This window comes from Phoca vitulina, unplaced genomic scaffold (assembly GCF_004348235.1).
Source record: "Phoca vitulina isolate PV1807 unplaced genomic scaffold, GSC_HSeal_1.0 scaffold31, whole genome shotgun sequence".
Lineage (NCBI taxonomy): Eukaryota > Metazoa > Chordata > Mammalia > Carnivora > Phocidae > Phoca > Phoca vitulina.
The window spans coordinates 17,560,150-17,586,993 of NW_022589734.1; the positions used below are offsets into that span (position 1 = coordinate 17,560,150).

Below are 26,844 nucleotides of genomic sequence, written 5' to 3' on the forward strand. Positions count from 1 at the left end.
ACGAATTTCAGAACCGCTACACTTTCCTCCTAGGATCATGAATGACTCTCTTCAAAGTTTATCAGTATTTTGATTTTTCAGGTGTTTCGCTACCCTTCTTGGCATCAATAAAAAATGATGCTCAATGCACTGAATGATTATAATCATGATAATAACAAAAAAATAGCAACATTTATTGAGCACTCACAATGTTGCCAGGCATTATGCTAAGTGCCTTCCGGTATCAATGTTGCCCTAGGGGTTAGGGATGAAAATAATTAATAAAACAAGGCTTCCTACACTTCAGAAGCCCAGAGCTGGAAGAAGAGAAAGACTCGTAAACACATTGTTACAGTGCAACTCCACCATCACCAATGAAGAGACAGTTCAGATCCCTGGTTTGACTCCTTTCTGCCTGTTTATCTCAATCTCTTACTGATTACTTTTTTGACTAGATACACTGATAGATACATAGGCTGGTACAAAAGTGCTCAAAAAACAGTTATCTATTACGCTTTTCCCCCCACAGCTTAATACTCTCCTGACTAAAGAGGGTTCAGCAGCGAGTGGTATGAAGGAATGTGACCTTAGCAGCCCTAGGTCCACACCCAAGTGAGGCATGGCCAAGCATGTGACTTACGCTCAGGCACTTGGCTGTCATTTCAGTCCTATTACCTATTTCAAATGAGACAGGGCCTCGCCCAGTAGCTTGCAACAAGCAAGTTACTTAGAAGAGGCTGTGTTTATTCAAGCTGGGTAAAGCCAAGGAAAGATGGTAACAATGAGAAATGACCAATTGTGTTTCCTGCCAGGAGCTGATATACATTAAAAAAATAAAATAAAAGGAGATTTCTGAATTGTTCCTAACATTTATCTGTCTGCCCTGACTTGAGGAAGAGATGATATATAACCAACTAATCTGAAAACTGCAAGGCCTTATGGGCACATAGTTTACAATGTTAATAAAAACAACACATTTGGGCGCCTGGGTGGCTCAGTTGGTTAAGCATCCGACTCTTGATTTCGGCTCAGGTCATGATCTCAAGGTCCTGGGATTGAGCCCCGCGTCAGGTACTGTGCTCAACAGGGAGTCCGCTTGAGATTCTCTCTCTCCCACTGCCTCTGCTCCTCGCCTTACTCTCTCTCTCTCTAAAATGAATAAACAAATCTTTAAAAAATAAAAAATTAAATTAAATTAAAAAAACACATTTGGTTCTTCAAGTTTCACACTGGAAGAGATTTGCAGTCAAGGGCCAACTGGCTGACTGAGGCAAACAATGAGGCAGTAGCAATCACTGACTCTTACTTGTCTGCGTCCTCAGCTGGAGGTTGAGTTCCTGGGACAGAAGCCTGGTACCACTCATGGTGTCTTCACCATGCTTAGCATGCAGAAGATGCCAATCAACACAGAAATGCTGAATGGCAGGGAGATGACCTAAAACTGCAGGCAAGGACACCCTTCCCCACTCCGATACCACCAGCCAGGGGCCTTCAGGAACAGGGAGCTCCGGGCTGATCTTACCTCAGCCTGCGAGAGCTGCTCCTTCAGTTTCTCTACTTCCTCGCGCAGTTCCCGGATGACTTTGGCATTGGGGTCCTCATTCACGATGGCGTGGTTAACGATCCTTTTGGCTCGATCTGCATATCGCAAGGTGGAGAGGGTCTCTTCGTAGTTGTCTGCTGCTGGGCTAATGGTGGCTATCATAGAGGTCTGGCTGTTGCCTCCCAAATTGTCCTGCAAAATATTTCCAGTAGCATCTTAGGAAACAAGCCCCATTCTGTGCACAACACGTAGGATGAAAGCTGAAAACGTGCACGTGTGATATTCTCTGTGAAGAAAGAAATGTGTGGTGGAAATGGGTTTGTATCTCACAGATAATTGTATGCCGAGATGTGGTTTCTCTCTAGTCACAACGACGATGCCTGTCAAGCAGCACTACCATGGGGTAAGAAGGGCAACAGAAGCGAGTTTTCATTCTACTTTCCTGGGAATCAGGATGACAGTACTGTCAGGGGTTGTTGTGTATTTGGTTAGCTCTGCACACACCTTTCAGCTACCAGTTCTGCAACTGGCAAGTTCTAGTTGGAAAGGAACAGCAGAACAATGATTACCTTAAGAAGCCAAGTGAGGACTGAATCTCGGTAAGGCACAAATTTGTTTTTGCCCTTGCCAGCTGCCTGGTCAGCCAGTGATGATATCACCAACCCCAAGGTTGTAAGTGATCTGCAGAGAGAAAAAAAATCTTTTTAATTAGCTTTAGAGAATATTTATGTTGTTTCTATAAAATAATAATCATTCCAGGGAATAAGTACGAAATATGCAGAACAACAAGGCCCTAACATTGATACAATCAAGTGTACATTAATTTGTCAAGAAGCTGAGAAAAAGAAAAACAAAAAAGTAACTCCATTCATTTAAAAGAATGAATTTAGAATCCCTGTAAGAATCTGTTCGGTTCAGTCACAGGAGCTGTGACTGTGAGACAGACATTTCAGAACCTGGAAACATACGTTTAAAAAAAATCACTCCAGAGAATTTTAATTGACTCCAAATATTACGGTGAAAGTCTGAACCATTTACTCTTTGGGGCTAATCTGGACCATCTGGGCCTCTCATTCTGTGTTCCATCATAACCACATAACTTGAAGAGAACCTTTCCCTGCAAGTTACAAGGTATATTCTGCTCATCTGTTAAAGCTAGCAAGCGTATTTCACAACTCAGTGTGGAGTTTGTACAGTCGTACAGAACAAAGACCTACCCAAGCAGAGGACAGCATATGGCTACTCTTTCAACACCTGCTACACAAAGCAGCACTGGGATCCCCTGCAAGCTGCTTAGAAACACAGACTCTTGGAAGCCTCCCCAGGCCTACTGAGTCAGAACAGGTTAAAGATATTTCCAGGTAATTCATAGGCACATGAAATTTTAAGAGGCCCTGGTTGAACAATACCCAAAGTGATACATGGATTTAGCTGCCTAGGCCCATGATTCTCAAAACGTGGTGCTGGGACCAGCAGCATCAGCAAGACTTGGGACCTTGTTACAAATGCACATTCTCAGGCCCCACTACACCCCAGACCTACAGACTCAGACACTTATAGTGGGACCCACCACTCTGCTTTAACCAGCCCTCCAGGTGATTCTGGTGCAGGCTGGAGTTCGAGAACCACTGGTCTAAGCTCATGAATGTTCCCTGGTAGTTAATACATGTTCCCTGCACCTGGAGAAAAGAGCACCATAGAAGCAACAGATTTGTGAAATTGAAGGATGAAGGACATCGTCCTGTGTCACAGTTAGTACCAAGTGCGCTTTTAAAAGGAAATCAACTGGATCCCAAGTTTAGCAGCCAGAAAAGAGCAGCCTCAGGAGATCTCTCAGGAGTACAAGGAAGCTTACAGGACATCACAAAGAGAAAATACTTTGTGAATGGTTAAAAAATTAAATGTTATTACTTATCTATAAAAACAAAAGAGCACATATCAGCAAGTAACCATAGTTTAGCATGAAAGACTAGATAGCTTTCTTTCTAATGTTAACAATAGACTTCCATGAAATGAATTGAAAGCATGTTTCTTGCAAAACATAATCACTCAAAGGTGAGTCATTTGAAAATCACTGAAATACAAAGGCAAATTCAAGAGGTCGAAAATGAGCCAGAATTTAATAATAGCCATTCCTGCAAAGTGACATAAATATGTACAATATAATTGACAGATTCAGTTAAATCCACCTCAAAAGAAATAAAAACATATGCCCACACAAAAACGTGTCCATGAATTTTCATAGCAGCATTATTCACAACAGCCAGAATGTAGAAACCACCCAAGTGTCTGTCTGTCAAATGATGAAGGGATGGATAAAATGTGGTGTCCTCACAATGGAATATTATTCAGCCACAAGAGAGGATTCTGATATAACCTACAACACGGATAAACCCTGAAAAATTATGGTAAGTGGAAGAAGCCAAACACCAAAGGCCAATGTCCTGGGTTGAACAGTGTCTACCCAAAATTCATGTTCACCAGAATCTCAGATGGATTCTTATTTGGAAATAGGGTCCCTGAAGATGTAATTAGTTAAGACGAGATCATACTGGCTTACAGAGGGCTGTAATCCAGTGACTGGTGCCTTATAAGAAAGAAGGCCACGTGAAGACACCCAGGGAACAGGGGAGGGGCCGTGTGAAAACAGAGGCACAGATGGGAGCAATGCATCTACAAGCCAAGGAAGGTCAAGGAGCTTCAGCGACCACTAGAAGGTAGGAGAGAGGCAAGAAACAGATTTTCCCTCTGAGCCCCAAGAAGGAACAAACCCTGCCAATCCCTTGATTTGGATTTCTGGCTTCCAGAACTATAAGGAAATCAATTTCTATTGTTGTAAGCCACTCAGTCTGTGGTAACCTGTTATAACACTGGGAAACTAATACAGCCACATATCGATTCCATTTATATGAAATACCCAGAATAGGTGAATACCCAGAAAAGAGATGAAGGTAGTGATTGTCCAGGGCCGGAGGTGGTATAAATGGGGAATGACTTGGACACAAGGTTACTTTGGGAATGATGAAAATGTTTTCAAATTAGATCGTGATGATGGTTATACATTCTGAAAATAATAAAGCTGCTAAATTGTACATTTTAAATGGGAGATGAACCATGAGAGACTATGGACTCTGAGAAACAAACTGAGGGTTCTAGAGGGGAGGGGGGTGGGGGGATGGGTTAGCCTGGTGATGGGTATTAAAGAGGGTACATACTGCATGGAGCACTGGGTGTTCTATGCAAAAAAATGAATCATGGAACACTACATCAAAAACTAATGATGTAAAGTATGGTGATTAACATAATAAAATAAAATTTTAAAAAAATGGTAAAGTATGCATATGTGAACTATTTCCCAGTACAGTTGTTTAAAAAAAATTCAAGTTCAGGAACACCTGGGTGGCTCAGCCATTAAGTGTCTGCCTTCAGCTCAGGTCATGGTCCCAGGCTCCCTGAAATCGAGCCCCGCATCGGGCTCCCTGCTCAGCGGGAGACTGCCTCTCTCTCTCACACTCCCCCTGCTTGTGTTCCCTCTCTCGCTGTCTCTCTCTCACTCTCAAATAAATAAAATCTTAAAAAAAAAAAAATTCAAGTTCAAACACTCCATCACTCCTCCCAAAGATAACAAAAATAAGAAAGAAAATGGCAAAAATAAATTATTCAGACTACATCAAAATAAAAAGTTTCTGCACAAAGGAAACAATCAACAAAACTAAAAGGCAACATACTGAATATGAGAAGATAGTTGCAAAGGACATATCCAATAAGGAACTGAAACAACTCAACACCCAAAGACAAATCATCCAATTTAAAAATGGGCAGAAGACATTAAAAGACATTTCTCCAAAGACATCCAGATGGCCAAAAGACACATGAAAAGATGCTCAACATCAGTCATCATCAAGGTAATACAAATCAAAATACAATAAGGTATCACCTCAGACCTCTCAGAATGGCTAAAAATCAAGAAACAAGTGTTGGTGAGGATATGGAGAAAAAGGAACCTTCTTGCATAGCTGGTGGGAATGCAAACTGGTGCAACCACTGTGGAAAACAGTATGGAGGTTCCTCAAAAAATTAAAAATAGAACTACCCTACTATCCAGTAATCACACTAATGATTATTTATCCCAAAAATACTAATTCAAAGGGATACATGCACCCCTAGGTTTATTGCAGTGTTATTTACAATAGCCAAATTATGGAAGCAGCCCAAGTGTCCATCAACAGATGAATGGATAAAGAGGAGATATACACAATGGAATATTACTCAGCCCTAAAAAAGAATGAAATCCTGCCACTTCCAACAGCGTGGATAGAGCTAGAATGCTAAGCGAAGTCAGTCAGTTCAAGAAAGATGAATACCATATGATTTCACTCACATGTGGAATTTAAGAAACATGACGAGCAAAGGAAAAGAGAGAGAGACAGACAAACCAATTACCAAACTCTTAACTCTAGAGAACAAACTGATGGTCCCCACCAGAGAGAAGGGGGAATGGGAATGAAAGATTATACTTACCATGATGAAATAAAGTTAAATTTAAAAAGAAAGAAAATGGCATGTGATATATATGAAAAAGAAGAAAAACAGGAATTCAATATAAGGCAAAACCACATTTCTGCTTTAATAAAGAATATAGGGCAGCTTTCACATTTTGCAACTACTGGAATAAAATTTTCAGTTGAAAACAACTCTTTGAACTATTATCAGTTTTTAATACTTAAATACAGCAGAAAGTACTTTAATTCATCCAGACTATAAAGAGCTCCGGGACTCCAAGGTCAGTATTAAGTGAACAGTGCCCTTCATACGCAAACGCGTTCTGGGGTTGTCATGTGTTTTTCCTCACTGAGAGAGAATGTGACGCTGTCTGGTGGCAACTGGTCCTACTTTCTAATTCGATAGTGTCAGGAATAAAAAGGGAAAGTTCCTGGCACTCCTAAACAAGGACACAAAAATCAAACGAGCGCTGTCAGAGAAAAAGGGAAACGGTGGCACAGCGTCAGCACCGCCCACGGCACCACGTGCACGCTGCGTCAGTACGTCGTATGTCGTCAGCACGTACAGCACGTACAGCACGTGAGCGGCCTCAGCGGAGGGGCGGGGCTGGGCAGACACGATCACGTGACTCTGGGGCGTGACAGATAAGGGCCTCCCGAATCCCTTTTGTGTGTACTTAGCTCTATAACTTAGCCAGTTAGGGAAGCTTATCACTAGTGGAAGCCTTTTACCTGATAGTGTGCACACATTCAAAACAAGAACTCTCTCTCAACCTACTGTCCCTTTGGCGCAAAAAGAAAAAAACTGCAGGGTGAGGGGACTCCCCCGATGGGTGAGAGGTAACCAGGTCGCCCAGTGACCAGGGGGCCACGCCACCCCTCCTTGCTACCTTCCACCTGGGAGCAATGATCCAGGGGCTTGTGGAACCTCAAAAACTGTGTGTGAAAAGTGAACAGTGGGTTTACCTATTCTAACAGTAACTTTATTCCTAGGGAGTTTAAGAATATAATGAAATCACAAATTATGGATCCTGCTAGCGCTGTCTTATGCTGGAGGCAAATGGGCAGCTCAGGTTTCCAGGACAGCGTGGAGCTGTTTGCCAATTTGAGGGGCTGAAAAAATTGCTCCAGGAATCTTTCTAATTCTACCAAAGTACAGCTCCTTCCCTGAACCTAAGGGAGATGTCCTTCCAGGACAGCGTGGAGCTGTTTGCCAATTTGAGGGGCTGAAAAAATTGCTCCAGGAATCTTTCTAACTCTACCAAAGTACAGCTCCTTCCCTGAACCTAAGGGAGATGGAGACAGTAAGGAAACTCCTAACCTTTCCATAAGTTCTTGGGCTGGGGCAGTGGGCACAGAGTAAATGAGGAGAGGCTGAGTGAAGAGGACAGAAGGATTAGGCTAGAAGATAACGATTTGTGAACAGATAGCCATGTTTTAAGATAGAAATTTTAAAAATCTACCTATCTACTGTAACAATGGAGAATTTGAGATTAAGAAGAAAGTAAATAAAACTAGGAGGATCAATAACAAAATAAAAGCAGCTCCAATAAATAAAATCAGTGGAAAGAACATGGTCATAATTCAGTTTTTGGTTTTCGGTTTTTTTCCTTTTCTGCACCTTCCTCCAACCTCCATAGTTTCCCTTGAAACCCAAACCACCAGATTCCTTCCCTTAGGAGTAGATATGATGTGAGTTATCTATACTCTCCAGGATGGATTTCAAATATATTATTTTACCTATTTTTCTAATGATCTTTTTCTAAGGTCGTAAGTGCAGTAGTTAGTTATTAAACCTTGCTACAGTTACCTGCATATATATTTCTCTATCTCTTTCTACTTAAGGTTGTGACTGCTTTGAGAGCAGAGACCATTCTACATCGTACCATTACTGTGCCTGGCTTACAAAAATCGGTCAGTCAATATCTCCGCTGAGTAAAACTGAGTCTAAATACACTGAAGGACAGAACATGGATCTCTTTCTAAAAAGGACTGATTCAATGCTGGCTTTGGTACTCTCTGTGGATGTTGGCCCAATATCCCTTCTGCCTTTCTTACTTGCTAACAGAGCCCTGATTTTGCTGGGAAGCTAATGCTGGGCTAAAAACTCCACTTTTCAGAGTCCTCTGCAGCTCTGGGAAGCCATGAAACACAGCTCTGGCCAATGAGATGCAGGGTGACATTACTGGGTGGGGCTTCCAAGAAAGCTATTGTTCTGGTAGAAAAGGTACATATTCTGTAGACATAAGCCAGAAGCCAGTGGTCCTTTGCCCTTCCTTTCCCCCTCTTGTGTGGAACACAGATAAGGCTACAATGCCTGGAATGATAGAGTCATCTTGAGGTCATGAGGACAACGTGAACACACACTAAGGTTTGTCGAGCTGGGTGCCTGACAGCATTTTTGAGGTGCTATACCAGCTTCTGGACCTCTTGTTGAAAGTGAGGAAAAGGAATCCATCATTTGGTCGTCACTATAGCTGTTGCTTACAGCAGAATGCAATCCTTGCCTTTTAAAGAATTAGTTGAAAGATGATGAAGTTAGTGGACTTGAGTTAGTACTTTTCCCCAGTTAAGTCTCCACTCTTAACAGTAAAGGCGAAATGCAAAGAGTACGTTTGGCAAAACAGGGGCAAGGACAATCCCATCTCATGGCAGGAGAGGAAGGAAAGCTGTGATCATGCAGAACAGGCCTCGTTCCACCCCCCACTGGTTTCCGGTGGCCGATTTGAGTCATTCAAATCCAGCAAAGTGCGTCTAACAAGAACCATTCCCTTCCGTTTCAAGTGCCGTGGTGAAATCAAGGACACACGAACATCTCCCAAAATGAGTTCTTTTGATTATTTGTTCTGGAGATTTTAATAGATGTAATACCTATAATTCTGTCATCAAAAAAGTTCAGGGACTAAGTTACAGCTATATAGGATTCGTGAATCTCCGAAGGGAGATTTTTTTTTAAGCAGCCTTTATCAAAATTATTTGTCCAAGGATCCTTTTCTTCCCAGAGCCACTCGAGGAACTAGTATTTCCCAAAATTGCTTTGAGAAACACTGAAGTCACAATGTCACATGCCCCAGAACATGTGGCTACTGCCTCCCAAGGAGATTTTTGATCTGTCCTTTGTGGGTCTCTCATATTAAATGCAAAGATGTTTATTCAGATTGGACCCTGCAATGTGTAAGTGGTAAATTGATGAGGACCCCCACCAACCCTTGAATAATGGACAGAACCAGGCCACTTTTACTCTCCCCAGGTACGAGTTCATGTTCGGTTATGCAGGCAATACCCAGTTAAGCGAGACTGCCGAGAAGAAATGATTAAGAGTCATGGGAAGTACTCAAGAAGAAAAAAAAGAGGATTGAGTCACATGACACATTAGAAATACTGTGCTTATAATTTATTACATTGTAACATAAATTATTTGACAGAATCTTAAGAATAACATATATTTGTATCCCTAGAACAAATGTTGAGTAGAACCCATTTGGGGAAATGGTTCATATATACTTTATTATCAACCACAGTGATTGAAACGAACTGAGACCAGGAGTGATACTCATTAGATGGACATTGCTGGCATTTAATAACTGGCCATTGCTGAGATTAAGATGGAACCATTTTCAATGACATTCCCAGGGGTTTTAGCGAGCGCCCCATGATCTGAATGAGCGCTCCGAGAAGCTGGCCCGCCGGACTCTGGTGGCAGGGACAGACTTCCTCACTCCACCCTCAACAGACAGGTGGAGCAACAGCCTTGAGTTTTCAGATGTACTGCCCTGTGAGGATGGTCTACAGACCTATTCCTCCCACACCCTGCACAGGCCATGGTGGTGCAGCCATGCCCTGCCTCAGCTCTGCAAATGAAGGAATAATGTGTGCTTTAAAGCTCTTAAGAGCTTAAGGAGAGATGAAGCTCCTAAATCCATAGCCCATTAAGCAGACACTAATGTCTCTGTGAAGTCCCTGACAGGTCTGCTTAAGAGGATTACTAATGTTCCATCAAAAGAAGCCCAAATAGGAGGCCGAGAGAAAGCTTAGGAAACATGTCAGAGATTTCTTTAATTTTAGCACTCAACGGGGCACTGGTTTTAAGGCTTAAAAAGCCATCTGTGGAGCTATCAGGCAGCCCTTTCAATTTATTATTTATTTTACCTGTGTCTCTACTACAGAGCTTACTACATGCTGGGCCCTGTTCTAAGAAGCACTTACTAATAGTAACTAATTTAATCCCCGTAATAGCCCTGCTCACAGGGCTGTTTCCTCAGCCATGTTTTACAGCTGACAAAACTGAGGCACACAGAGGTCACTCGGCTAGAAATTCCGCCCTCCCCGAACCTTCCGGCCGTCGTCCCTGGGCTCCCGCTGCACCCACGGCCTGAATGTGGTCATGCCAGCCCTCAGTCCTTCCCCGTCGGATCCTGACCTTCCCGAGGCCAGAGCCCCGGCTACTCCTCCCCGTGCTCTCATACACCGCCAGTGCCCAATACATACTGGCTTCACGGATCAAAAAGGGACAGGTGAGCACCCCTCGTCTGAAACCCTTGGGGCCACGTGGGTATGGAAATGCAGAATACTTTGAATTTAGGAAGTGCACTGCCTGCATTGTACATGACCACCACGGACAGATCTGGGACAGCAGGCCGTAATAAAACCCACCAGCATTTCTGTGGCTAAACTTACAAACGGCCACGCTAAATGAGTAAACAAACACTCTGAACGCAGATAACGACTAGAGACAGCCTCACGAGAGTTCCGGTGAGGCTCTACCAACAGGTAAGCTGTGAAGAAAAAAAGAAAAGCGCTTGTTCAGAGCATTCCGGATTTTGGAATGGCAGGCAAGGGATGGAGGGCCCATTTCCATGAAGGTCTCCCACACACCTCTGCAGATGTCAGGGCACCGTGTAATGGCAAGATGTCCCGTGCATGCTACGTCCCCATGACCACAATGAGAACCTGGAGGACACCTACTGGAGACCTGGGTCCGGAGTGGGCTCTTGGGGCATGTGCACCTACTCGGGGAGACCAGAGAGGTGTGTGGGGTAAAGAAAACAGCCCTGGACTAAGGCATAGTGGAAAAGATTCAGAGGCAACTCTAGTCCCTCTGAGCCAGTTATTTTGGGAAAAGCACAAGACCAACTCGGCAAACATCCACAGGCTGGTAAAGGTGTCATAAAAAAAAAATAGTTCCATGCTTCAGTGTTGGCTTATGTAGAATTTCACAGCGTTGTCTGGCCCCCCCCCAAAAAAATCCTCCTTCCTTTCATTTTTTCAAATGAAGTGACCTCCTGTTGTCCTCAACTGTGTGCTCCTCAAGGGCAGCCATCATGCTGTGACAAATAACCATAAACTCGGTGGCTTAACAGAACACGAAGCTATTACAGCTATTATCTTATAGTTCTGGAAGGCCAGAAGTCCAGAGCGTGTCTCACTGGGCTAAGAAGTGTCAGCAGGGCTGCACTCCTTCTGGAGGCCGTCGGGACAGACTGTCGCCCTGCCTGCTCCATCTCCCTCAGGCCGCCTGCGTTCCTTGGCTCACGGTCCCTTCCTTCACCATCAAACGGGAAATGGAAGGTGAAGGCTTTCTTACCCCACATCACTCTGACCAGCTCTGGGCCTCCTACCTCCCTCTTTCACTTTTCAGGAGCTTTGCTCTTAGAGCAGGCTCACCTGGATAATCTCCTCATCTCAAAATCTTAAATTAATCACATCTGCCAAGTTCTCTGCCTTGCACTGTCACACACGCACAAGTTTTGGGAATTAGGATCAGGATTAGGGCATATTTGGGGGGTGGGTGGGGAGGCAGTCGTGTCTACAAGAATATCTAAATTTCTTTTGCATCGCCAGCATCTAATGCAGCGCCAGGCACATAGCAGAGACTTAATAAATGTCCGCTCAGCTTTTATTCATATTACTTTAATGTCTCCAAGCATTAGTTCCCTCATCTGTAAACAGAGATAAAAATACCTATTAGGAGCCTCACATGAAATAATGCATATGAAAGTGCTCTGATAACTGTAAAGAACCCCCAAAATGAAGATCAGATCTCACTGACTAGTAGTAGGAAATCCACATATTCATTTGTGAAAGAGCTAGTATATAAGTAAACAGCAGGATGCTGAGAGCATTTGATGCAATTCAGTAAGGCATTATGGAAGACAGTCAGTCGCCGGGGGATCTAAATCATGTTATTATGTGGCTTCGAGGTAGTCCGATTTGGGACAGTACATAATTCAGTGCCCAAATTTAAGAGGGCACTATTAACGTTTACTCTGGGACCAAAGTATCAGCTAGGACTCTTGCAGGCAAACAGAACACATTGTCACCCCACATACTACACGGGGCTCTGGGGCCAGACTGCTTGCAGCCAAATCCAGATCCACGCTTAGAGCTTTGAGACTTGGGGCACATTATTTAACCCCCTCTCTGTCTTGGTTTCCTCTTCTGTAAAATAGGGATAACAGACCCCCCCCCCCAATGCTGGTGTGAGGATCAGACGAGTGATTCCATATGGAGCATTCAGAACAGCACCCAGAACACACTAAGAGGTCAGCAGAAGTTAGCGATCATTACACAGCAAAGCCAGCCGTACTCTACATTCTCACAAATTCTCGGCACAGAACTCCTAGTGTTTTCCCACAAGCCCAGCCAGAAGGCAAAGGGCTGGCATGGCTTAGCACCAGTAAACACATCTCCCCGGACAGGTGACAATCTTTTCGTTGATACCTGCTCCCTCATACCCCCATTTCTGCTTTCCCATCCCCGCCCTTGAGCTCACTGTGGAGGGCCGAGCTGCGGTGCCGGCCTGCGCTCCTACAGTGCTTGGTCATGAAATACAGCCAAGCCCTTTGTTATTAGAGCAGGAGACAGGATGACTGGAAGATTAACTCCCTAAAGCAGCAGTCTCTGCGGTGAGTGCTGTTGTGTCCAGCTGATAGAGGGGGTGATATTTCCCTTCTAATTTTAAACTTCAGCACACTAAAATTATAATGTGCTCGCGTCATTTTAAAATGCAAGCTGCACAAACACGTTCCTGCATAGACTGCCTCTTGTCACCTTCTGTCCTAAACGAAACCCAAGTTATTATGTCTCAACAGAGAGATGTTACAAGTACAAACTCAACTGCTTTCTGCTGAGCTTGGAATAATGATAATGATCATGCTATCTGCACAGATTATAAAAATATTAGCTACAGCAATTAATACTGATTCAGTGCACAGTTCGAGCCAGGCATTGTTCAAAGCGCATCCTGGGCACGTAAGCTCCAACAAGTCTATGAAGTAGGGACTGTTATGATCCCCATTTACAGATGAGAAAAAGAAAGCACAGAGAGGTGAAGGGAAGGACGAAACTCTGGCAGTCTGACTTGACACTTCACACTCTTAAACACAAACTCTGCTCCCTCTTGAGCGGGAAAGCAAACACCCCTCTGGTATGGCAGGAGCCGTCCTGGGATACTGCATTACTGAAAAGAACAAGTCCTCCACTTGTCTGTGCGTTTGCTGTGCCCTCTGTGCCCGTTGCCGGCATCTCCTTTGTCTGCCTGGCAAACTCCTACACAGCCCGTACCACCCCGCTCTCTTCCAGCCCCCAGGACAGCACTGGGCGCACCGCAGGCTCCCAAGGCACAATGTGAGATTTCAGTGTGGCAGCGATCCAGCAACTGTTCAATTCTGTTAGGCACTGATGTTTAAACAGTATCAGCTGTACAAAGGGAGTCAAAGCAGGTTTTCTTTTCAGAGCAAGCTTCTCAGGTGAATTTAAGATATGATTTGAGTGACAAGGGCTGTGACTGGCATGTACCTGAGATTACATTAGACATGATGATGACACGCACAGGGCTGCAACGCGTAGCTTCACACAAACCTCATGCATTTCAGGAGAGGTAGGGCTGTTGGTTTTCTTCAACTCCATTTACTAAAGCTACACAGACTCAGAAGCACCTGCCACCAGAACCATCCGCTCCCTTCCAGGGCCACAAGCCCCGCTCCCCACCCCCGGACACAGGGGAAGCTGGGTGTGCGGCTGCAGTGTGGCACCTGAGCCCACGGCCACCTTACTTGTTAATGTTGCTGCCTTCTTTGAGTCGCTCTCCCGCAGCTCCTGTTTTGGACACTCTTTCACTACCCGCCAGGTCCACCAGGCTGACCTTACTGACCTTCTCTCCCGAGTTCTGGGTGCAGGGAACAAGAGAGAAACAACACACGTGAGTGCAAATGCACACGTCCACGCCGACGTCTGCACGGTAACTGAGGGCAGCCGGAGTAGCCCTGCCCCCACAATAGGGCAGCGGAGGAGCTAGGTGGACTCGCGATTTCATGGTCAAATTTATTTTTTTTAATTTTTACTTTTTTGAAGTTTTATTCGTTCAAGTCATCTCTACACCCAAGTGGGGCTCGAACTCACGACCCTGAGATTAAGAGTCACATGCTCGTCTACCTGGGTCAGCCAGGCGCCCCATCACAGTCCAATCCGGACCGGTGCGCGTCTGCTTTGTAGCTGGGCAGCAAGCCCGCTCAGCTTTCCAGGATGCGGTCAGAGAGCCGGGGATTTTCTGTGCCTCTGAGGAAACACGTGAGGATTCCTGCATATTCAGGTCAAATGCCTCTTCTTTTGAAAAAGTGTTCTTTAGGCTAAATGTTGTGGTTTCCTCCTTAATAGCCCTTAATGGCTATGAGGTAGACTCCGTTGTTTTTAGGGGAATTTCGGGATGAAAGGATACATATTAAAAGCTGTATGGTGACATCATCATGCTGTTCAGGGAGTTTACACAAGAAACCCAATTTAAAAAAAAAAGTTATATATAAAGGAAGACCTGATAAATTGAACGATTTAAGTAAAGTAGCTTATTTAGTAAGCAGCAAAGCCAGCATAAAATCCACCCATGAAACCCTTCACCCCTGCAGGGTATTTGCGTTCTCTTCCTGCACTGAAGGCTCTCCCCAGGCCCTCACCCCGGACTGCAGGTCATAAAGTGTCTGTGTGATTACGATGTTGAACACAGCATGGGAGCGGCTGCTTTCCTCATTCATGTTGGTCGCAGCTACCGTCCGAGACTTATTTCCCTCAGACATCAATGACTCAATATCCTACAAGCAAAGCAGAAGGAACACAGGATAAGCGCAAACACGGGAATGCAGTCCTGCCCCGCAGGTGCACGGATTAATTACAAGCCCGGGACGTGCTCGGCCCCGCCCCCCCGTAAGGACCGCCCCCCCCGTCTGCCTTCCGTGGCGAAGCGGGTGAGCCTCCACCTCTCTCACCGCCTTCCGGAATATGAAATGTTCCCCCCATTCTGGCCATCCCGCAATTGTCCCCTTTCTCTGTTTGGCGCCTCTTTTTTCCCTTTGCAAGTTCCTGGGGGAGAAAGGAGCTAACGTTTATGGAGCACTCTAGAAACTCACTATAAGGTAGTGACCTTAGGTGATTGTAACTCTCCTGTGCTTAACGACTCTACAGAGCTATCGACCTCTTGTTTATGTCGCCGCCTCGGCAGGGAACGCTCCTTATTCATCTTTGAACACCTAGAACCCACGGGCTCTTACACATGTCAGATGCATGAACTTTATAATAAACAAGTATTCCCCTGATGTTACCCACAGAACACGGACGTTCACAGAGCTCAAGTAACTTCTCCCACATCTAGTAAGGCAGAGCGGGGATGCAAATCACAAGCTCCTTGGCTCTTACTAATAGGGTGAGATGAACACGGACCCCGACCACACTAAGCTGTGAGCCACACACCTGAGCAAAGGTGCTGACTTTTAGCACCTTTACACCAGAGAGGTTTCCCTTCATTTCAGAATCTAGGTGCTTTTAAAGTGATGGCTGTACTCTGTTTCTCATTTGAGTGATACTAAAAATGTCTTCATCTAAATGGCCGGGGGGAGTTAGCTCACAGATTAATTTTTGTCATACTGAGTCGGAGGGGATGGTGGGACGGCCACAAGCCCCAGAGAGAATGACTAGGCAGAGGACGGCTTCACGCACTCTTGGGCCAGCATTCTCCAGCAACACAGAGTGGGCCGTTTTGGGGGGTTTCTGAAGCAATGACAATAGAAGTAAGGCTAAAACATCAAGTTGGGATGTAAAAAGGCATACAAGTCAAGGAGCAGGAAAAGGAGACGGGTCCGTCAGTGGAGAGAGGAGCGACTCAGAAAAATAGAACCAGAAGACTGAAAATAATGGAAATGAGCACAGAAGATCCTGTCAGCAGGAAGGGAATGAATGGATTACCCAACGCTGCTTATGTGCGTCCAGGTTTCTCTAGAAGGACGTCACTGACAACCTTGGGGAGAAGAGTTTCAACAAGGTGGCATGAAAGAAAATACTCAGCAGTTCACACTGGTGAGCCTCTTGGCTGCACCATCACGCCTTCACGACAAAGTAGGCTGAAGCCCTTTCTTTCCGTGTAGGGTGTGTCGCCTTCACGACAAAGCAGGCTGAAGCCCTTTCTTTCCGTGTAGGGTGTGTTGCTACCGGGTTTCTGGACCATGCATGGTACCAATATGCTACGAAGCACACACATAAAAATACACTCAACATTACCTACACATTTCAGTTTACTGACTTTTTTTTTTTTAATGACACTTACCTCAAAACTAGTGACAGCCAGCTGGGATAAACCGTCTACATATGGTCCCAAAACTTTATGCTCTCGAACTTTAAGAGACTGTCTATTCCTTTGGGAGGAAGGAAATAGGAATGAATGAATCAGACCAAACTGGGAAGCTTTTCTTTCTTTTTAGGTACTCAAAAACTAAGGTTGCAATTTTTTTAATGATCAAAAAATATTCTAAAAGCTACTTTATTTGGATTAGGAAAACAGCATTCCTTATGAGGAATGTCTTTTATACTCTGATTTCTATTTAAAGTAACTTACTATTTAAAACATTCTATCTCTACTCCCAAACTAAACAGCCAGCACACAGAATTCGAGGGTAAGCTAACTTGCTTGCTTTAGTCGATGAACTTCAGTTTTAACAGGAGGAAAAAAAAAAAAAGAAGAAGGAAAGAAAACAAAGGAAAGAACATGCAGAATTAAATTTAACCTTAAGATTATTTCATACACAAGCACACTCCCAGTTTCAGTAAATCATGTCTAAAGGTTTTGATCAAGTAGTGAACAATATTAAAGTATTTTAATTTGCATCTTTAAGGCTGAACTGATTTATGCTGCTTCTATGCTAACAATTTTATACAGAAAGTGATAGAGCAGGAAAGCAATTGTTTGCAGTTACTGATATTTATCCTATATTTAGAATTGGCTCTGCTGGTGAACACTTTAAGACTTCTTAAAATTTTTAAATGACAAACCTGGTTTGGGACCCATTTAAAGCTTATCAACACATATTGAGATTAAAAGCAAATCTATATATATTATGAGTATATTGCATTTGTCACCTTTTCCATTGCATCAGATATTGATCACCTTTCAAATCAAGTGTCGATGTTTGGCATCACTTAAGTGTGGAAAAACGGAACTAAGGATCACTGAGTGCTTCCCAAAGTCATGGCACTGTTCCCTAAGAACTTTTTAGTTATCCCATTTAATCTTACAGTAACCTACAAAGTAGGTTTTACTGCCTTTACTGATGAAGAATTCAATGTGACAACAAGCAATTCTGTGTACTCTAAATGGGGGCAGATCAAATGCACATCTTCAAGAGAGCTAGCGGGATGCACACGGATCTGAGACTCTACTCACTCGCCTTGCACAACCAGAGATTCTTGAATGCTATTCTGGAGCCAGAAAAAGTAACCTAGCACAGTATCAAGTGCCTGTGATGGTGTCTCACACAGGGCATTCTTGTACACTGCTGGTGGGCTGTGAACTGGTACGAGTCCTTTGAAAGACAATTAGGCAGGACCTCCTAACGCCAAAAATTCAGTATCCTGTTGCCCACAGGTCCACCCCAGATGTATTCCCTAGGAACTCCTACATTTGCACACCCAGAGAACTGTACAAGAATGCTCAGAGTAGCACTGTAGCAGTAAAAAGTAGAAACCACACAAGTGATAGCAGATGAGATAGACTATGGTATAATCATACAATGAAACACCAAAGAGCAGTAAAAGTGAATGCATTATTACTTCATGTATCAGAATGAGTGAATCATTAAGAAGAAAACAGCAAGTCAACAAAGGACATATATATTATGATCTCCCTTACACAAAGTTTAAAATTGTGCAAAATTCTGTGTAAACTCTAAGGAGGATGAAGATAATGAGAAATGTAAAATTCATCATTGTGGTTACCTTGGAGAGGGTAGGGAATGGAATGGAATCCAAGAGAATCATAAAGGGGTTCCAAAATATTGGTCATGTTCCATTTATTAAGCCAAATGATAAGTAGGACGGTCAATTTTATTATTCTTTGTATCTTACATGTATTATAAATGTTCTTTCATATGCAAATAGTTAATAACTTTAAAGTCAATATAAACATTTCCTATGATTGGTTCACTTCCTTATCACCTACAATTCCGATCTTATGATGATACCCTTGATTACCAGCTGCTAAAAGCATTTAAAAATAATTCAGGATACTGAATTGAATTTAGAGAATGAGCTCAACACTCCCCCCGCCTCCTGGAGACTTGAAACACAGGATCAAAATACACCAAAGTATTAACAATGGTTATTTTTGAATGGTGGGATTATAGGTCATTTTTATTTCTTCTTATACTTTGCCTATTTTCTAAATTTTCTATGAGTATGTATTATTTTTAAATCAGCAAAAAAATTTTTTTATGAATCAAACTCATCTGGTTTTTATCACCTAGTTTTTAAAAAATACCCATGCTTGGGATTCCCCTTGGGGCCACGGAATCATGGTCTCAATGGGTGGGGCTCAGGCCAGTGTATGCTTCAAAAGCCCCCCAACATGATTCCAGCGCACAGCCCAGGAAGAGAATGCTTGTCCAGGCTGGTTCCAGCACTTACCTCCAATGTAGAGCTGCTGCCTTCCAACATGAATCGGAGGACCACTGCGTCATTCTTAACTCAATTTTTATGAACAAGCCATGGTAGCAAAAATAATACCGATAGTAAAAATATCTTTTTAAATGGCATACGTAAGCAACTTTACACATGAATACAGAATCAACCATACATACTGGGTATACCAGTAGGCTTTGAGAAGCAGATGACTTCTCAGTGAATGAACTGAAACCACAGTAGTGACCAAATAAATATATTCACTTGCAGTTTTAACTTAAGGATCATTTACAATTATTACTCCCATGACAAGCTTAATTTCAATCACTAACTTACCCTTTGGGGTCTAAAAGATCCCGAACTTTCTCATTATAAATTTCCATATAGGATACTTCGACTTTAAAGGTCTGTGACTCATTTTGCTCTAGAGAGATCCTTTTAAATAAAGCACAGCAGAGCCTTGGAATAAGGCCCAGCTGCTCAGCACTGCCCATCATGGAGAAGGATTTTCCTGAACCTGAAGAAGAGCAAGCAGAAAGGAAGGAGGACCACAGAGGGAGTGAAACATAATGCTTCCACATGACGAGGTCTCTACATTTATCTGCCAGGGTCACAGAGCAGAAGCGGCAAACGCAGCCTCACGCCCATGCCCCTGGACAGCAAGGCTACTATTCTTTCTGTAACGCTCACAACCTCCAGCTTGATGGAGGGATGCCTACAAATAGAACCACTATGAATATGTAATCTTGAGAAGTATGTATAGTGAACGTCAACTATACATTATTGAGTAACACAGACAGTACTTTACCCCCACAATATTTTATGTTTGTGAAAATGCTTTGATACGTGTTCTCTTGTCTGAGTCTCATAGCTGTCCTGTGATGGGACAACAGGCAGTATTAGTGGGACTTATTCTAACTTTCTTGCTGAAGCAGTGTTAACGGCTGAGCCCCTAGCGAACTTCTGCTCTGCACGTTCCAAGCACCTGCCCCACAGTCTCGGTTTAATAATCCATTAGCACTCCTGTGTCCCAGGGAAGGTCCTCCACATAGGATGATACCAAGAGTTGTTCTATGGCTTTTTACTATAACCTTTATACTGAGAAACTGGTAATTATTTTTCTATTTCAAATACAGGTTAAAGCTATAATTTAGGAAAATGACATTTAATAGTTTGAAACTAGCTTTGCTCAATTACTCAATTATCAAAATTGTTGAACCTTCAAAAAGAGGGTTACTTTTGATCATCTAATTCAGCAAAACCCACAAAGTCAGAAAGCATGTTTCCATCACTTCCCAAAGTGTTTTCTATTTCTAGACTTTAAGAAATGCATATTTAATGTCATTGGCTATAAATAAAAGCAGCTACTTACCTGTCTGTCCATATGCAAAAATACAAGCATTATACCCCTGAAAGGCTTTTTCAAGAATTCCTTCCCCAAGGCACTTGAAAACCACTTCTTGACCTAAAAACCAAAACAAAAAATAAAAAATTACAAAAGAAAAGAATGATTTTTCTTGGTTATGTTTGGATTAATAACTGAGCCCCAGTTAGTAACAACATTCTCTCAATCCAAAGATGTTAAAAGTGTACTGTGTGCCTACTATGTGTAGGGCTATGTGTTAAGAGCTCAGTTCCTGGATCAGTTCATGATTCTACTCATTCTTTCCCTCTCAGACACTTCTCTAGGCATAAAAGTTTCCTTTCCATGGTCAGTGGGCCATACAGAAGGATCGTTTAAATTCTGTTCAGCTTCTTCTCATGAGCTGGTATTAAAATATCATTAAACATAAATGGTCTTATCTCCCCATCTGGATTCTGAGCTTGCACTGAGCAGGAACGTTGTCAGACTCATCTTGGTACATGTAAGCACCTAGCACAACGCTAAGTGCATGCCAAATGCTGAGAAACCGTTCGCTGCTGGAGGAGGTGATGTGTGGAGCATAGGCACCTCTACCCCGGTTCCCATGCTGGGTTCGAGGACAAGTTCTCTTCTGTGAGCCTGTCTACAGCTCACGGCAGCTCGTGGGGGTCTTCGGTCATGTACTACATAGCCAGTAGCATCTGTGAAAATCTTTTTCTTTTTTTTTTTTTAAAGTAGGCTCCACACCCAATGTGGGGCCCGAACCCACAATCCTGAGATCAAGACCTGAATGGAGATCAAGAGTTGGACACCCAAACGACAGAGCCACGCAGGCGCCCCAGGTGTAAAAATCTTTTTAAACAGTTAAGGTGGCATTTACTACCCTTTGAAATTTCTGACTTTCTAACATGCATTCCCCATCATTAAGAGAATTAAAATGGTATTCTCCTTCCTCTGTGTTCTCATAGCCCCCAACTTTCACGATTACGGTATTTGCCAAAACTACTGGTTTAAGTACCTCTTCCCTCCACTGGAATGAGAACCCCCTGATTGAGGTCAGAGACTATAATCTGTTTATCTTTGTAATCCTCGGGCCTGGCACAAAACGCTTAATAAATGTTGAAAAAATGAGTCCAATGAACTTTTTATTTTTTAATCTTACACGACAATTGCTTTTACATTTGGAAATAACGCAACATAACGTAAGCTTTCAGGTGTACTGTTTCCTTTATGCAAAGCTGGACCTAATTCTGGCAGTCTCTTGTTACACCGGGACATGCGGCTGCACAGTGGGACTCTCAGAGATGTGTAAGCACAAAACAAGTAATGTCTCCAACCATTAGGTTGGCAAAACATAAAATTGTGGCAACAATACAGCTAGACTGAGGAAATACAGGCATTTTCAAATAATGCAGCCACTTGAAGAAAACCTGACAGCACCTAGAAGAGAGAGAATATGCCTCTACTCGGAGCCAATGAGAGGCACCCACCCTCGAGACATTCCGCAAGGGACTCCTGTAACAGAATGCTCGCAGCAGCATTATTTTGACTTTCTAAGTTGGAATCAAGTTAAATGCCCATTAGTAAGGGAGTAGAGAAGGAAAATGAGACTATTTTCTATGTTAGAATATTACAAACCATGTAAAAAAAAAAAAAAAAACAAATAGAACACACTTGTGTGTGTAAACAATGCTAAAATTCAAAAACATTGCTGAGTTTAACAAAAGTCATGTTCCAATACCTTTAACGTATACATATAATGTAAAAAACTTATGTCAAATAGTGTGAAAGATCAATTGATGGGCACTAGAGTTGAAAAAAATGAATTGGAAGAAAAAATAACAGATTTACATAACCTTATTTCTCTAATTCTGACTTCTAACATTTAGCACAGAGCCTGGTACCTAAGGGGTATTCAGAACATGTTGGCGTAATATGTGGATTTTTAAAAAGGGTGTAACCACTCCTAAATGCACAGGTTTGTTGTGAAGACCAGCTACAGATGTGTGTGCGTGTGCACACACACACACACACACACTCCAAAAAGAATAAGGCAATGTCAAAATTTTTATCTACTATATCAGTACTTTTTTCCTGTACGTTTTCTCAAAGGATCTTCCTTATTCCACGTGTACTCCCCCCAAGGCCCACGCCAAAAGGCAGGCCTTAAATCTGGAGCAGAGCCCTGCAGTGTAGAATTTAGGGATTAAACCCGGCCTGCGCTCAGGCTTGTGAGAACCGACCGTGGTCCTCAGCCAGACCCAAGTGCCGCCAGCAGTGCTGAAGGCACTGCTTTCTTGGCACAAGGAGACAAACGGAGCCATCTCGTGGCATCGTTCCACCCTGGTTAACCAGTCCCCCTCAGAAAGGGGGTGAGGGTGGGGACAAGATGCTTTAAGACCTGGCCAGGTCAAACATCCTGCTGGTAACTCTTGATTTCAATCCTATTTAGTAACTTGAAAAAAAGCAAGAACTTGAGTTGACTGAAGGACTCGACTGCAGGGAGCACTGTGGTCAGAGCTCGACCACGGCCATGCAAAGGCCTATGGCCACTTAGTCAGGAACCTCTCTCTTCCTATGTTAGGGGGTGAGATGCAGTACTTCTAGCTTTTCCTCCTGAGGCTGAGTAGGATGGAAGTATGAGGAATTATTTTCTCCATATTCTTTTATTTTTATTTTTTTTAAAGATTTATTTTAGAGAAAGAGAGTGAGTGGGGGGAGGGACAGAGGGAGAGAAGCTCCAAGCAGACTCCCTGCTGAGTGTGGAGCCCAATGTGAGGCTTGATCTCACGACCCTGAGATCATGACCTGAGCCGAAACCAAGAGTCAGATGCTCAACTGACTGAGCCACCCAGGAGCACCTCCATATTCTCTTAAAGGAAAATCGCAATTCTTTTTTCCCTTGGTACGAATGGTTTTTTAAACTAAAGAGCATTAGTCAAAAAAACCAAGAATGAATGCTACAGAGCTACATGAAATAGGTTTATGACATGTCAAGGGAAAAAAAACACAAAACCTTCCAGGATAGGATATATACACTAAAATTGCACAAAAAAAATAAACCAAATGATTAAAGAATTCTCCAGGATATAAAAATACCATGAATAAATTGGTTTTGCCTATGTCTAAATTACTACAAATACTAAAGAGGATATGAATTAACCTTTTACTTTTTTTTTAAGATTTTATTTATTTGAGAGAGAGTGAGCAAGAGAGAGAGTACAAGTGGGGGTGGGGTGCAGAGGGGCAGAGGGAGAGGGAGAGCAGGGAGCCTGATACGGGGCTCGATCTCAGACCCCTGTAATCATGACCTGAGCCGAAGTCAGACGCTTAACTGACTGAGCCACCCAGGTGCCCGGATAAATTAACCTTTTAAACCTGTATACTTTTATTATTTGTGCAACTAAGAAGAAGAGAATTAATTTTTATCCACTGCCCCAATAGCAATGCACTTTACATATTTTGTATCATTGAATCCTTGCAGACCCCAGGGCCAGTGGGATCTGTAAGGAGGCTGGGGTTCTAAAGGGGAGTCATTGGTCCAAGATCCCACAGACAGTGAGTGGCAGGGCCTGGGTCTGTCTGTACTGCCTCTTGAATGTTAAAGGAGATGTTCACCCATCATCGGTGACTCAGATTGCACGACACCAGGAGTCAGTTACTCCCATGTCTGGTCTTTGTGGTTTTGTTTGTTTGTTTTTACAAACTCTAGATCTTATTATACCCCACTATTTTTTTCCATTTTTTTTCTCTACCACTGGATTGCCAGTTTCTTTTTTTAAAAGATTTTATTTATTTATTCATCTGAGGGGGGAGGGGCAACGGGAGAGGGAGAGAGAGAATCTCAAGCAGACTCTACACTTAGCACGGAGCCTGATGCGGGGCTCGATCTCACGACTCTGAGATCATGACCTGAGCTGAAATCAAGAGTCAGATGCCCAACTGACTGAGCCTCCCAGATGTCCTGTGAGCTTTAAAAATAGGTGTTGTTGAATCTTAGCACAGTACCTGTCAAACAGTAGGCACTTGTACTTCCTGAGTTATTCCTATATGTTGACATAGCTGTCCTCAGACTAAAGTGTATTTAATTGGGGGCCCCCTTCCTCATTAGTGAGGACTGAGGCATCAAAATATTGTTTGTTTAACTTGAAACATTTGGGGTGTCTGGCTGGCTCAGTTGGTAGAGCATGCAACTCTTGATCTTCGGGTTTTGAGTTCGAGCCCCACAATGCGTGTGGAGATCACTTCAAAATAAAAATTAAAAAAAAAAAAGGTTTAATTGCATTAGAGTTTATACTTTGGTCAAAGTATGACTGTTTTTGAAATTCTAATGAGCCCCTAAAGACTAGAGTACCCTTGGTTACATAAGGCACTGGGGGTAGACGTGAGTAGATGTGTTAATATGTATCTACTAATTGAATAATTTTGATAAAAATGACAGATTATACTTTTCCTGGCACCCACAGTAACCTCCCAGACATTAAAATGAAATATATGTGACAGAAAAAAACCAAACTAGTCTCTCTGATTTCCATTAAATATATGCATATGCTTTTCAAAAAGTCAAGTTCTCTTAGTTAGATATTTACAGTTATGCTTGACAGAATATACTTCAGATTTATCATATTTAATAAAGTTTTAGTTATAAGTAGGAAAGGAAAAAATTCTGGGAAATACAAAATAGAATATGGAAAAGTAGCAAACAATTATACTGTGTTTCTGGAAAGAATTCGTCTCCTTTCCATCCTTAAATAACTACCTCGAAGCACAATTTATAAAAGGATAAACACAAAGAACTATTGTTAAGTTCATGTATCTTTACAATTCTAAGCAAGACTGGATTCTAGAGAGACTGCAATACATTTTATCACTATGGCTTCATGTCTCAAGGGAAATTTATTCTCTTTCAAGATAAGAAATAATGAACACTTTGCCACCTCTACAAAGTTATATCAACATTAATATTTTTTCTAGCTACTTAGCTTTCCATTGTATGCTTAACTGATGCAATCAGTTCCCTATTATGGATATGTAGATTATTTCCTTTTTCTTTTTTCTGCAATATTTATCCTTACATATTTATCTCTGAGCACTTTTCTGTTTTCAAGTTTCAGGCAAAACTCCAAAAACTCAAATTACTGTGTCTTCTAGCAATGCACCCTCAACAACACAGCTATTACCATTCTTCCTGGTTTTGTCTAAACTACAATTTTCCTCTCCTTTGTTGATTGCCCGCTTTGTATTTATTCTTTAGTAAATTGATTATTTGGGTCCTATGTTTCTTTTTACAAATTGATTGGTTTAGTCATTGATTTTTTTTACTTAAAAATGCTCATCATACATACGTTTATGTTTATTTACTTATTTAAGTAATCTCTACACCAAACATGGGGCTTGAACTCATAATCCCGAGATCAAGAGTCACATGCTCTTCCGACTGAGCCAGCCAGGTGCCCCAAAAATGCTTATTACATATTACGGATATATTAACCTTTGGTCTATTTTACATTGTAAATGTTGTTTCCTAGTCTGTCATTTACTTTTTAGTCTCATGTTGGTTTTTGTCATACAAAAGCTTTTGGTTGTCCATATTCAAATCTTTCATCTTCTCCTTTGTGATTTTTCCCTACAGTATATGTTTATGCTTCCAAAATCCTTTTGTATTATTATTACCCCAAATTATATAGGGATTCACCTGTATTTTCCTCTAGTTCTGTTGTTTTTATTTTTTTACAGTTTTATTTTCCAACCTGAACTCTGCTCCTTACCAGCTGTGGGACCTCGGGCAAGTTCTGGATTTCTTCATTAGTAAGTCAGGAATAATAGTGGCTACCTTACTGGGTCGCTGGTATGATTTAACAAGGCAAGACAGGTAAAGCACTTACCACAGTGCCTGGCCAGTATAAGTCTAGAGTATATTTTAGTTAATATCCATTAACAATATCATCCCTCAAATCTTTAATCAACTATAATTAATTTTGGTATAGAGAAGGAGATCAACATCTAATTATTTTTCCTTAAAGTAGTTCCTTTGCCTTTGCAACAATTTTGTCAGGTAATCCAATTTCAAAGATAAAAGAAAAGACACCTATTCTTAGGAAAAAGATTTTAAAGGAATCACTTACTGCTGTTTCTCTAGTTCCCACTTCTAAAATTCTACTGGCCAAATATACTGGTATAAAATGGTGATGGGGTGTTATGTTCTGTATGTATTGGTGTATGTGTGTGTGTTGAGTGTATATGGGGTTATATATGTGCTGGGCATACGCGTGTGTGTGTGTGTGTGTGTTGAGTGTATAAGGGGTTATATATGTGCTGGGCATACGCGTGTGTGTGTGTGTGTTGAGTGTATATGGGGTTATATATGTGCTGGGCATACGCGTGTGTGTGTGTGCTGGGGTGTACGTGTGGTGCACGTGTGCTGGGTTGTGTTGGGGTATGTATGTGTGCGTGTGTGTTGTGGTGTATGTATGTGTGTTGGGGGTACATGTATGTCTGTACGTGTGTTTGTGTGTTATGTTGGG

General features: G+C 42.4%; 1 protein-coding gene across 5 annotated transcripts in view; it reads right to left on the reverse strand.

Moving 5' to 3' along the window:
* KIF13A (kinesin family member 13A) overlaps positions 1 to 26,844 on the reverse strand; it is a 211,714-nt gene that overhangs the window by 64,580 nt on the left and 120,290 nt on the right. For all 5 annotated transcript variants that reach the window (XM_032424921.1, XM_032424918.1, XM_032424919.1 and 2 more), the window contains 7 exons: positions 20,330 to 20,422; positions 19,294 to 19,474; positions 16,613 to 16,700; positions 14,973 to 15,107; positions 14,079 to 14,191; positions 2,092 to 2,203; positions 1,502 to 1,714 (listed from right to left, as the gene is read on the reverse strand). In XM_032424921.1, coding sequence (XP_032280812.1) covers positions 1,502 to 1,714; positions 2,092 to 2,203; positions 14,079 to 14,191; positions 14,973 to 15,107; positions 16,613 to 16,700; positions 19,294 to 19,474; positions 20,330 to 20,422 — 935 coding nt within the window. The remainder of the gene's footprint in view (positions 1 to 1,501; positions 1,715 to 2,091; positions 2,204 to 14,078; positions 14,192 to 14,972; positions 15,108 to 16,612; positions 16,701 to 19,293; positions 19,475 to 20,329; positions 20,423 to 26,844) is intronic.